Source organism: Lagopus leucura, unplaced genomic scaffold, assembly GCF_019238085.1.
Source record: "Lagopus leucura isolate 7727_CA_CO unplaced genomic scaffold, USGS_WTPT01 Super-Scaffold_100033, whole genome shotgun sequence".
In the NCBI taxonomy this organism is placed as follows: domain Eukaryota; kingdom Metazoa; phylum Chordata; class Aves; order Galliformes; family Phasianidae; genus Lagopus; species Lagopus leucura.
In genome coordinates this window covers 3,017,281-3,030,952 of record NW_024962282.1, presented here as the reverse complement: position 1 = coordinate 3,030,952, position 13,672 = coordinate 3,017,281, and the positions used below count along the sequence as shown (strand labels likewise).

The following is a 13,672-nucleotide window of genomic DNA, read 5'->3' as shown; positions in this document are numbered from 1 at the left end:
GCTATCAGATGTAATTTGGTGTCAGAGAAGTCACTGTCTGCATCCACGTTCTCTTGCATTTTGCTCCTGAATCTTGAAAGCTGATTTAGAGAAATGTTCTAGTGAAGCAGTGGTGGTTGTAGTGGAGGAGAAACATATCTGTTCTTGAAACTCTGACTCTTCCGATCCTTGTCAGAGACATCAAGAGAGAGACTGTAGCTGAGGTTTTGTCCTTCAGCATGAGTGATGTGAATTTAATGTGGCATATCTCTGTTCATGCTGGAGTAGTGAATGAGTGCCCCTCCATGGTGAGCTGGAGAGTTTCATTAATAGTGGGTAGTTTTTAGGTGATGCTTTTCCTTTTGAAGCTTTTCAAGTTCTGATTGGCCAGGGGATTTGTCTTGTAAGAAAGCTTCCTCTTACCTTTTCTCTCTTATAGAAAGAAGTCAAGAATGGGTTAGGGGAATTTGCAGATAAGTTCCAACTGTGCAGCACTGGAATAACTGCTGATATGAGAGCCAAATACCACTGGTTATTTTGGGGGTAGGGCTTCATTGTATAGCCAAGGGAGGTATCAAATATGGAAATGAAATGAACATGCAAAGGACTCTCTTGTGCACTCTCAATAGAGGATTACCAAGAACTAATAGAAGACATCGTTCGGGATGGTAGACTTTATGCATCTGAAAATCATCAAGAAATACTTAAGGTATGTTCCTTCCACTAAAATCTTGGTTTTGAATGAAAATGACACCTATATGCTAGAAATGTTGTCTCCTGCTCTGCACCTGATCTGCTCCTTGGTGCAATAGACACCTGCCACTTTGGTAGGTGGGTAGACTGAGTGGATGTCATTCCAGGTAGACTTTTCTTTTGCTGGGTGTCAGCTCCAAGGTGGTATAGTTTTTTTTTGTGGGTTTGGATTTTGTTTTTTTTTTTAATTTTTATTTATTTATTTATTTTTTATTGGTTGGTTCTGTTCTTGTTTTATTTTTCTTTGCTGTTTCTGGAAGTATGAGAAAGGAAGAAATCCTGTTGCTAATTGAAATAAATGTGAAATTCCAGTGATTTTCTGGGAGTTTGAATGTCAGCTTTGCTCTTCTGGACTGTGAGCTCCTGAGACATTTTTACTTAGAAAGTAAAAAGTCTGTAATCTTTTACCAGTCATTAAGCTTTGGTGATATTGACCCTAATTCCCCTGTGGAGTTACTGTAAAATCTGCTTTCATTTTTCTAGGACAAGAAGCTGATAAAAGCACTGTTTGATGTGTTGGCACATCCGCAGAACTACTTCAAGTACACAGCCCAAGAGTCAAGAGAGATGTTCCCAAGATCCTTCATTCGGCTCCTGCGCTCCAAAGTTTCCAGATTTTTGAGGCCTTACAAATAGCTGGCACTGTCCTTAAAATACTAACCAGCCCTTGGCATGCACAGAGGGGTTGTGGTAGGTGGGCCTGCTTTCTGTGCTGTCCACACTGGCAGAGAGACTCTGGGGAAGCTTGCCAGCTCCATTCTTGGGAGTGTTTGGCTTTCTCAGCTAATATAAATATTTTGGTGAACAGAGTTTTGATTCCTTTCCAGATAATATCTTTTGGGTACCAAGGATTACTTCATGGATCTGCGAATTAGAGACTGACCATAATTTCTGTAACTGAATGGTGCCAAGCAGACGTTTGAGAGCTCTGCCCCGATGCTTCATTCGTAACTCCAAGAGCTAATGAGGACAGACAGGCTAAGTGGTGTGGTTTGGGTTGAAATCTGGGCTGCCGCTACTGCATATTACCTCAACAAAGCTGGGTTCATGTTCAGTCTCTCTGAAAGTGGGAACAAGTTTGATGTCTCTCTTAACATTTGCTACAGAGGAAATTCAGAACTAAGATTGAAATGATTAAATCCAAGCCAGTGAGTCCAAGAATTGCAGAGTATGTAATTTTTCTCCGAACTATATGTTGTATGAAGCAAAGTATGAGCAAAGGGTTGAATATTAGCTCAAATGCTCTGGGTCTGGATCACCTTGTGTTCATGCTAGTGAACTGATAATCTACTGGTTTGAGTGGAATGATACGAGGGCATCAAAGGAATGGGAAGCAGACCCTGGCCCTCTGGATGCCTCCAATTTGGACTGACTGCAAGTGTTACAACAGAACAAATTCTGGGCTAAATTCCAATTCTCTCTTCCTGTGCATAGGCCTGGGACAGCATCGTGTGTTGGCTTTTCCAAGTAGTACAAAATTCTATCCTCTGAACACCTGCAGCTGAGCATAAACTCCATTTTAAATGCAGTCTTTTCATAGATGGTGTTCTTGTATGTCATGATTTACAGCTACTTAAGGTTCTTAATCTTCTATGATTCTGTGATTCTGCGATTCTGATTCTTACATGGCCCTCAATCCTCATACTCCTTACCTTGTCTGAGCACCTTGCAGTGGCGTTGTAGAGCAGAGGAGGGCTGCTTTCCCTTTCTTGTTGGAGCAAAGCAGATCTGTGAAGATTTTTTTCAGCCATATCACAGATGCAGCTTTTTATGCCATCCCAAATTCTGTAATTTTCCTCAGCTTGTGCTTCTCACTCGAGCAAAGAGTATTCTGAAAGAGCCTATGAGGAGAAAAACGTTGATCAAAATGTTTTTTATTGTCTGAGTGTTGTTCTGTCCACTTTACTATTACATCCTTGTCCTCTGGCCATGCAAGCCACTTCCTCAGTGTAATGCACCTTTCTGGGCATTTGGTCTTTAAGGAAGATGGCCTCAGTCCCTTTTGCTTGAAGATGGACTGGTATCTTTCTGGATTGTTCTTCTGGCAGTGCTCTGAGTAGCACAGTGCCCACTGGTGATTTCTGTCTGCCCCCTCAGGAAAGATACTGACATTTTGCAGTGTGGCCAGGACAAAAGTTCCCTTTTCAGTTGTGAACTTGGATCTCCCTGGTTTCCACTGCACTTGTATGTGGTATTTAACTGTTGTATGTGAATAATACCACATCCACAATGTGACAGATGAAATTCCCACTCAGAGCCAGAGTCCTTTCCCTACATTGTTAGGGTGAGTGAGTACTACCAAATGAACCTTGCTGAACTGCCATGCTGTAGATGCCCCATGTCGTAGCATGTGAGACAGTGTGGCCTTTCACATGGTAATGTGGTTCTGTGTTCTGATGTGTTCTGATCATGGCACGAGGTGAAGGGGCAATAGCATTATGCCACTGACGCCATGTTGCCTAGAAGGAATTGCTGTAGTCTGAGAGGAAGGGGGAAGTTGCTTGTGTTGCTGCCAAGAGGGTGAGCTGTGTCCTAGCTGGCTTACTTGGGCTTCTGCTCTGGCTCAGGTATCTGTGGCACATTGGTGAGTCTTTGTTGCAGGGATGGAGCTGTCAGACCTGCTGCAAAAGGAGCAAATGAGGCTGAGGGGTGAGAGGGAAGGCAGGGGCGGTAGATGGGCAGAACAGAGGGTAGGAAGCCAGGGCCTTGCATTCTGCTGGTGGGTACATTTATCGTGAACCAGCCTCCCTGCTGCCCATCCTGGGAGGGACAGCAGCAACTATCTAGAAGAAAGAATGTGGTAGTGACATGTAAGGAGTGGCTAAGGGATGCTAAGATAAGGGGAAGTGTGATGGGAAAGGCTTGCTACCTCTGTGGTGAAAGTACTGCTGTGCTGAGATCCAAGTGAAGAAGCATTCCAAGACAGCTTCCTACTGGCAGCACAACCCTCTACCATTCTGCTCTTCATGACTTCATGTGCCAGATGCAGCATGTCAGTGAGCTGCAGGGACCCACCAACCATCTCCATATGCCAAAAGAGCACTTTGAGATGAATGACATGCTGCAGCACTGCCTAGGGTGCGTGGATGGGTATGAGGCTGCAGGTGGGCACAAGAGGAGAGGGCCGTGGTGTGCCGGCTTCTGAGCACCTTCACCAAGCCTAGCAGAGTGGCTTTACTGTAGGTTGGAGGCTATCTGCTGAGGGGCGCTGAATTCTCTCACAAGAGGGCTGCAGGTTTGAACAGTTCCATGTTGCTGAGTGACACGCAAATCATAGCAAATGGTCTCAACAGGGGTTCAAGGAAACAAAACAGTGTTTTCAGACATCCACATATTGTTAATTGGTGAAATTGGGCTTTCCTGCTTTGCATGCGAGTCACCGACTCGATCTCTGGGTTTGTTGCACTGCGCGTCATCTTGTGCGCATGCTGATGTCCTTGCTCTGCACAGCCGCTCTGGGAGTGGTGTCTCACCTCTGGACCATATGGTGGATCTCAGCTTTGATTCTCTGTTACTCTCACGTGCATGGGGTGTTTTCTTTGCTGTCTGTGGAAAGAAGGAAGCACATCAGCATGGTGTATGGCCCAACGCTGAGCAGAAGAACCTACCTTTGAAGAAAAATCCTTTTTGCTCCACATGCACCGCTGTGTTCATTTTCTACATAACAAGTAAAAGACTTGGAAGCACTCCTGTTACTTTATATCTGAAACTACGAATGAAAGTTCTCCCATTTATGTAGGTCCTATGTGCGCAGCAAAAAACGGAGAGGGAATTACTGCCACCTGAACTACTGGGAAAAGTGGTGACTTGCAGAATGCTGGAATATTTGGCATTGTAATAGAAATGATAGTGGCTCTGTAGAAGTTGAGTTTCTACACTCTGTGTGGTTGTAGACTGACGCTATTTTCTGGCAAGATGTAATTCCAAAGTGTTTAACCTTTTAAAACAGGATTTAACTTTTGAAATAATAATTAGTGTTAAGTGGATGACTTAATGTCAACTCCATGAGATATATATGTAAGGATCTTTTTCTTGATTGTAAATTAACATGAAATGTTTCAGACTTACTTTTAACCAGAGAAATAAACCAGTGACCATTTAGTTGCATGAAAACCTTGGTTAATATTTTTAGTTGTCTTTGCTGTGCTAAATAACAGTTTTGTAACCAAAAGGAGCAAGCACACCAGCTAGACTTCATATCCTGGGAATAACCCCTCACCATAGCGTTCTGTTTGCTGTAGGATGTTGTTAGCCTGCGTCTTTACCCACAGAGAAATAACTGTTGGTGTATTAAGTAGAGCAGCTATTTCTGGCTGCTACAAGACTAGAATTATCTTGGTGTTAATACTAATAATTGTGCCAAAACCAATTTGTGTATGCCAAGCTGGAGTTGGTTGACCTGTTGTGAATAGCTGTGTCAAACAGTCATCTACCTGAAGTAACTCCTCAGTGTTTTATTACTTTGTAGATTAAGCTGACTTTTTTTTCTAAAATAACTTATTCAAGCTTACAATATAAAAAGCAGAGGTGAAAACCTGTGCTAAGACATAAGCACCCAGAATATTTTTAAGACAATTCCCTTAGTTTTGTTAGATTGTTCTTAAATCCACTGACTTCAATTCTTAGAGTTAAAAAATAAAATTAGACCATTTGAAATTATGAACGAGTTGCTCAATAATGATTTTAATACCATTTTTTCCATAGTCATTTCTGTGTTATCCCACTGAATAGTTGTAATCAATCTGTCAAAATATTTTATGAAAATAATCTCAATGTCGTCTTCTTAATTTATTATTATTAAGGCGTTTGTTTGATCCTCAGCTTCCTTAAATCACAATACAAGGACTGATTTATATTAAAACAAAGGTAGCCATCCAGGTTCTTTTGGTTCTCGTTTGGAAGAGATACAACTATATTTCAGCTGCCAGCTGTGGGAAGATAACTCAGGTTGATGTGAAAATACAGCAAACTGAACAACATATAGGAATACTGAGGCTGTGGAAGCGTGTGATGGCTGCAGGCTGATTGCAGCTGAAAAGAGTGTTGTTCAAATATTCTTCCTGATACTGTGGATGCTGCCAAGAGCGGGGTTGCAGTGATGGATAGGTGAGCACTTAGCTTCCAGAGCATGGAGTGTCAGTATGAACTATCTGGTGTAGTCCCAGAACTGGAGCTGAAATTCTGGCTGGGATGTTGGGATATGTGTGTAATAGAAGTAAGTCGTAATGGAATATAGAGAGCAAGATCTGAAGGGTATCAAATCAAAGGAATCAGAAGAGGTCTGGTGTGGGTGTGGGGGTAGGAATGGTGATATGGTAATCCTTGGGAAGATAATGTGACAATAACAGTATGCAAACGTTTCTGCATTAAATAAACTCAGAAATGCAAGGGATTTTTTATTATGTATTTAGATGACATTCTGTAAATGATAGATGCAGGATATAAAACCTTTCACAGCTGGAATATACATGGACTTCCTCTATTCCTTTTAATGCTGCTCCTTTCAAACTCCTCATGTGCAAGGCTGTTCTTAGAGGAGACAGACGTACTTCTAAATATCTAAAGGGAGGTGGGAGGCAAATGGGTGAGGCCAGGCTCTTCTCGGTGGTGTGTAAAGATAGAACGAGGAGTAATGGCCTAAAATTTGAACACAGGAAGCTCCATGCTATCATATAGAAGAACTTGTTTACAGTAACGGTGACAGAGCACTGGAGCAGGTTGCTCAGGGAGGTGGTGGAATCTCCTTCTATGGAGATTTTCAGGCCCCATCTGGGTGCCTACCTGTGTGACCTGTTGTAGGGTACTGCTTTAGCAGGGGGTTGGACTCAGTGATCTCTTGAGGTCCCTTCCAACCCCTGCAGTTCTGTGATTTCGTGGTTCTTTAAAAACACCTGAGCCAAACTTGGGGCTGATACCAGCAGTTTTGTTTCTAGGCATCTGTGGACCCAAACCGTCCTACAACAGGTTTTGCTGCTTCCCATTTAGTCTGAGCAGTTCTTTTGCTTGTAGGACAGATTTTCATGCTCTGTATTTTTTGAGATGCATGTGTCAAAACTCGTTTAGTACACAATGCAAAAAGATAAGCTAGAAAGCTCAACTTTGAGGTGTTTTTTTCTTATTGAATGTGTCTGTACATACTGAATTCAATAAGGAAATCCTCTCTCACTAGCTGACTGCTGTATTTGTCCTAACAAAATTAAAATTGAAGCCTGCTCTTTTTTTTTCTTCTTTTTCTTTTCTTCTTTTTCTGGCACAATTCCCTTCAATAGGCACTATAGACTTACAAACATGTATTTTAGTAATGTGCCATGAAATGTCCTATCTGTGATGATTCTGAGGGTCAGGAAATGAGTTTCATTGTTTTAAGGAGAGAGAAAATCACATTGAAAACTGAAATATCCTGAAGTGGTCACTTGTGATGCAATTTGCTTTTCTTAGTTCAAGTGTTTCAAATTATACTTAGATCACTGAATATTTTTGAGGTGTTTATTTGGTGTATATTGTATGGTGTATATTTATGCCTGACTAGGTTTAGACAGAGTTTAATCTGTAGGATTCCAGTATAGCAGTGGTAGCCTTAGCATGTTTTGTGCATTCTCTCCCAGTTGCTGTGCTGGAAGAAATAAAGCAAAACACTAAGCATGGACATCAGCTTTTAGATGTGCACTGGATGGGCAATCTTATGTGGAAATAAAATCAGGAGATAGAAGAATGTGGAAGTATGTTAAACTTGCACATTATATTTGTGTCTGTAGTGTCATGCATACATTTGATGAGAGTAAGATGGGTACAACAGCTGTCATGAAAACAACGCTCACAAATACAGCTCACAAGAAGAAAAAATGAATGGCAGTTGGTGCAGGGTGTATGTGTTGATTGCAGGCTGAGGTGTGTGTGAGTGCCTGGCAAAGGTGAGAAAAGCCTCTGGGCTGACACAGGGAGCTTTCGAGGTGTGTAACAGGGCAGGTGGGGCAGGGAGCTGGCAGTGTGGGGCTAGGCTTTGGTGTGGCATTGCTGGCCAGCACTGCAGTTGAGGAACCTGCTGGCTTGTCCTTGGTGTGCTGGCACCCTGTAGGACCTGCATTCTCTGGATGTGTTCTTTTACAGATTTCTGTCACTGCTTCTTGGCCCACAAACCAACAGGACAGAGTTGGGGTTAAATAAAGGAGCAAAAGAGGTTTCCAACATGCCTTATGCCTGCATTTGGAGGTACTGAAAGCCCTTTAGTTGTGCAGTATTGACTATCCATTTGGTGCCTTGGATTTAGAGCCAGAGATTAGGAGTTCCTTGTTGCTGCACCCTCCTCACACGCTTTCCATGACCAGGGTTTCTAGCTACGTGTGTCCTGTCACCAGCTGAAAGACATGCTGCAAGATGCCAGCTGCCTGCTGGAGGTGCTGCCTGGAGCAAAACCCACAACTGCTTGATCTGAGCAGGCTGGCTGTGAAGAGCAGCCTGGGGTAAGACAGGATCATGATTTATCTGGGGTTTAATGTGGAATTCAGAGAACAGTCTGGAAAGCTGGGAACTTGACACCATGTGTCCCACAAGACAAGCCTGTGTAAGGCACAGCCCTGCTCATGAATGTGGGTGGCCTCCCATTAGCTGTTAGTGATGGAGTGCTGGTGTGAGGGTTGTGTGGAAAGCAGAGGTACCCGTTAGTGAAAACAGGGCTGGCAGAAAAGTGCTCAGGAGGCTGTCTGGCTTACATAGCATAGCTACTGTGCCCGGGCTCCCATAGGTGCTAATTCTCTCAGCAAACTTACAAAAATAAAACCCTGAAAAGGCTCATCCATGCTGAGAACAGCAACTTCATTCAGTGGAAGAAGGAAACTTCGGTCTAAGAACTGTAAGCTCAACACTGCAGGCATTGCTGTCATCCTCAGCTAGTGCAGGGAGCTCCCCAGGCAGCGCCTGGAGCACCGGGTGGACGTGGCAGTTCCGAAATTCCTGTCCCACCTCTGTTCAGGACACAGCCTGACCATTTGCTCTTAGCTCATAGCTCTTCTGCCCAGCATAATGTGTTTCTACACATTGTAGCAGTAAAATTCAGTCTGGCTTAGGGATAATGTAAGCTCATACTGTGGCACGCTTTCATTTAACCTGCTACAGCCTTGCGTCTCCCTCTGCACCTCGCAGGGTTCATTCTTGCCTGGCATATTCTCCAACAAGGAGATTTTTGAGGAGCTTCGATAATGAGGTGTAGGCTGTAGTGGCAGCTGTTCCTGTGAATGCTAGCCTCCTGCAGCTCCCCCTGTTATCTACCCCATTCACACCATGGAGATCAGGGCATTGCCGTGGGCAGTGGTGACCCTGTGTACCATCCGCAGCACTGCCCAGGAGAGGGCAGCATGTGGACCTAGGGGGAAAATGTAGTTAAGACCCATGCTGCCCAACAGTGGTAAGTTTTGGTTTAGGTCTTCTGTAGCAGGAGAGAGATCTAAAACTAAGTGTCTGCAGAAACCTGGGGGCGCTTCATTGCACAGCAGCTCATGCACAGATGTGTTAATACAGTGAAGGAAAGCATCTTGCTGTTCCTGGGATGGCTGCAGTTGCTCTGGCAGCATCTAGATGAGTATTTCCTAGTCTACTGAAAACTCTACAAGACATGCCCCAAAATATGAAATGTTCTTTAGGGAAACTGGAGCTCCCAGGCAACATACTGAGAACAATGACACCATGATCCCATATACATTTTCTTTGCTTAGCTGCTCTTGGTCCCAGCTATGGTAACCAGTCCACCTTTCTGGAGAAGAGATTGATTGAGAGAATGAGCTTCTATTTTGTATCATTTTGTGTTCATAAAATGCAAATATGGGGCCTGGAAAATCCATGTCACTGGGACAGATATTGCACCTCTTCAGATCACAGTGGGAGGAGACTTCTGAAATGAGCTCTGGCAGTGGGTCAAGATTATTCCCCTCTTTCTCCCAGTTACCAGCAAAAAGATGTGCAGGTTGCAAGTCGTAGATTTCCAGACAGGAAAGAAAGCTGGAGGAAATGGTGGGAGGTTCTGATGCCCTGCTTGAGCTGGGCAGCACTAACCCTGCCTGCGGTAGGGGGTTGGAACTTGATGATCTTTGAGGTCCCTTCCAACCCAAACCATTCTATAATTCTGTGTCAGCACTGGACTCTGAACATTTGTCTTTGGAAATGCACAATTGTGTGTACAATCAGCAAAATATTTTCCCCCTTTTTTCAGCTGCTCAGCTTGATTAGTATCTGTAGTTGGACAGATGATCTCGCAGTGAATGGCAGCCAAAGTAGGGCAGGAACACCTCAAAGCACAGGTAATCAATAGCACCATGTCTCATTGTTGGTACCAGTCATGTACATACTCTCGCCTTCTTTGCTTTCCTGGGGCAGCTGGCTTCCTATACAGATTCAGCACAGGCTGAAGTATCTCAGTTCACTAGACTCGAAGGTGGAGATATTTAACTAAACCACAACACGGCAAACACAACCGCTGTGTTCGGAAAGCTACATTGAAGTACTGTTGGCAATTCTGTGCGATAGCAAATATTAGCACTGAGTATATCCAGTAATGTGTCTCACTAAATCTTAGCAGTTACGAGTTGTTGCAATTTTGCATGTGCCATATGGAGGGGGATACAATGGTGGCTCACTTATGCTCACAGTGCTTGAGCGTGTTGGAGTTGTGGCTTCATAAAATAAACATAGGAGCGCCACAGAGGTGAGAGATCCTGTGTTTGACTTACACCGTGCTGACCTCCTCTCCGATGCTGATGTAAATCAGAGTTGTATCTGAAATGAATACAGTAAAACATCTTGGGCTCGTGTTTTGATTTGTCTTAAAGCTCCAGAATAAAGATGTTTGGATATAAACGTAGAAGTAATAATAATTTTTTTTAAATGTATCCCAAGTCCCCAAACATCTTTATTTTGGGTGATAATTTTTCTTTATATTGGAACTTAAAGCACTGAAATTGAGAGTTCATCGATTATTGTTTTTGCTCCATGGGGAAATCAGAGCAATTTCAGACTTGACAAAGGACCATCACAAAACAGCCCAGTCTCTCTGCCACTCTCTTCCTACCCTCTGAAGGAGGAAATATTTGTCTCATGAAGTCCTTCTGTGAGTACTCCTGTAAGTGGGAGAGGCAGAAGGGGCTCTCAGTCTCCCTTTTTAATGATATAGTAAGAATATTGTTCCTTGATGAGTCCTACACTGGCATGAATTGAAATAAGCACCTCTTCTGGGTGCTTTTGCAGAAAAACTTGGAAATTCTGATGCTGTTAAACTCATTTTATCCCTGGAGATACTGCAATTTGTGTTGCCATTGAAGGCAATACTGTTTCAGAGATGATCTGTTCTAGTCCTGATCAAGAAATAGTGATATATATTTTTTGATTTTACCTCATGTCTGAGATCTGCGTTCTCCAGGCGGTACATTTCACAGACCTTGCTTGAGGAGCTCACTCCCCTTCCCCACAAATACTGCTCTTTGGCAATCATAGACTTCCAAAGCATCTAGAATGAGAAACATCTCTGCAGCAGATTTATACTTCAGCAGAGGAAAATTCTCTAGCTAGAAAGCAAGAAGAAAGAGAGCGGGTCCAAGATATGTGTGAGTCCTTGCAGGACTAGGAGCTCCACCGTGTGGCAAGGAGCTTCCAAATACCCTGTGCTCCACCATGGCCGTGCACTTCAGTGTCCACTCTCAACCTGTCACCCAAAGACAGGGTTTAGGATTCCTTCTGCTGTGTAATCTGCTCCTTGTCCTGCCTACCTGTACTGCTCGCTGTGAGGAGATAGGTATTGTTGGACTATCCTTTTCTAGCTGATGTACTTAGGGAAGCTTTTCTCCTGGACTTCTGGTCCATTGTGGGCACCTCCTTGTGTTGCCAGTTAATTATGAGAATAGTTCAGTAGTTTAGAAAGAAAGGAAGAGGAGAAAATAACAACCTATTGTTTCATGCCTACAGTAATCTATGGGTAAATATTTAAAACTTCTTGCTGCCAAGTTAGAATCAGTTTAGTAAACTACTTCCATGACTGTAGCTAGGCATAGATGTCATTCTGGGTGTCACGTATCCTCATTCTATCTCCACTAATGTTCAAGGTGTTGACTCAAGGAAAAATCTGACCAACTGAGTTATGATTAATTAGCCCCACAGATCTAAAAGCAAACACTGATCTATTAAGTTTCCCATGTATACATTAAGCACTGAAAAGGCAACGCTTCATTGCCATTGCTTTAGCAAATACCCCAAGGGGTTTGTGTGTACTGATATTTTGTGTACAAAGGAGTGGGTTTTCACCATGCTGGGAAGGAGTATTGCCCAGGGAACCATCTGCTTGAAATCCCCCTTCAGCAAGGCATGGTGCTTAACTGTGCTTCACCAGCAGGTGCTTAACTGTGTTGGCGGACAGAAATGGATTGTCGTATTGGAGTATTTAAATCAAGAATGGACTCCTTTGTATTCAACAAACACAGAAAGATTGCTGGCTGCTTGCATCACTGCGGCTTTGTAATGGCTGCTGTGCAACCCTTTGTCCGTTGGGCTGAAGAAGGTGAGAAAATCACTGACCAGGCGTGGAAAATATGTGGGGGTGAAAACAAGGCTGCCTCTCTGTTGGAACAAATGCTGTGCAGTCCCTGCTGTTGCATTGGCTGTTTTTCAGCATCTTAGATACTCTGCTGTGTAGGCGTTGTTAGCTCCAGTGATAGTGAAATTATCTCACAGCTTCAGGTTGGATATTAGGAATAATTTCTGCTCATAAAAAGTGGTCAGGCACTGGAATGGGCTGCCTGGGGAGGTGGTGGAATCACTGTCCTTGGAGGTGTTCAAGCAACATGGAAATGTAGCACTTAGGGATGTGGTTAATGGGGAATATGATGGTAGATGGGCGGCTGGACTTAGAGGTAATTTCCAACCTAATGATCCTGTGATTCCCCTGGTGTGGGAAGTCCATAGGCCCTTTGGTGGGTGACAGTAAACTCCTTCAAGAAATCAATCAAAGCAGACTCGGAATACTGCAGCATGTGGATAGGGAGAATGCTGTTCAGCCCAGTCACTCCTGCAGGTGCACTCTGAAGCTTTGGTTTTTGCAGGGTATAGCAATCTCTACCAGGTCAGGGCCTGATGAGGTGCAAGTCAGTGCAACAGCCTGTGGTTCTTCAGTCTTCATCAGCAGTGGCATTCCTGCATACCCTGCTGCTCCTTGGTCCCTCTGTGTTAGAGAGAGAAAATCATGTTTGTGTGCTGTGCAATGACTCGCATGGCTTTCACCTTAACAAGATCCCTCCTATATCTTTAATGACCTGCATGTAAAATTTATGGTGTGGAAAGCCCCGGCAGCAGAGGCAGCCTTCACACCCAAGCAGCCTTTGGCAGGAAGGGGGAAATGAAATCCACTGAGATTTGGGAAACTATGAATGATACAGTTATGGCTAGCACTCAGAATATACATGTAGCTTACTTCAAAATAAATATTTGCAGCTCAACTCCAGCATATATGTGGGAGGGGGAGTGCTATGTCTTAAAATTGGCCCTTTTGAAATTTTTGTCCTGCAGTACTTATTGCACAGCATAACTAGAGCTGAGTGCAACACCTGATGGGGAGAAACATCTCCTGCTCCCTCCAGTTTCCTGGCTGCCTGTTCAGGGGGTGTTCCTGAAGAAGGCAGTGTGAGGGATACTGTGGGAGAGAGATATGGCTTTTTATTTGGGAAGAGCTGGAAAGAAAATTCCATGGTGTCTTCAGCTCCACAGAGAGCTTGGAAAGACCCAGTGACTAACCAGCTCTTTAGAAAAAAAGCTATTTTTTAGTCTCCAAATCAGCACAGAATCGTTGGAAGGGACCCTCAAAGGCCATCTAGCCCACCTCCCCTGCAATGTGCAGGGACACCTACACTAGATCAGGTGATCAGAACCCCATCCAGCCTGACCTTGAGTGTATCCAAGGATGGGGCAT

At 43.8% G+C, this 13,672-nt stretch overlaps 1 protein-coding gene across 1 annotated transcript in view; it reads left to right on the top strand.

Moving 5' to 3' along the window:
• SCUBE2 (signal peptide, CUB domain and EGF like domain containing 2) overlaps positions 1-6,543 on the top strand; it is a 41,246-nt gene extending 34,703 nt beyond the window's left edge. The window contains exons 22-23 of the mRNA XM_042881841.1: positions 609-688; positions 1,216-6,543. Coding sequence (XP_042737775.1) covers positions 609-688; positions 1,216-1,368 — 233 coding nt within the window. The 3' untranslated portion in view covers positions 1,369-6,543. The remainder of the gene's footprint in view (positions 1-608; positions 689-1,215) is intronic.
• Positions 6,544-13,672: the final 7,129 nt, after the last annotated feature.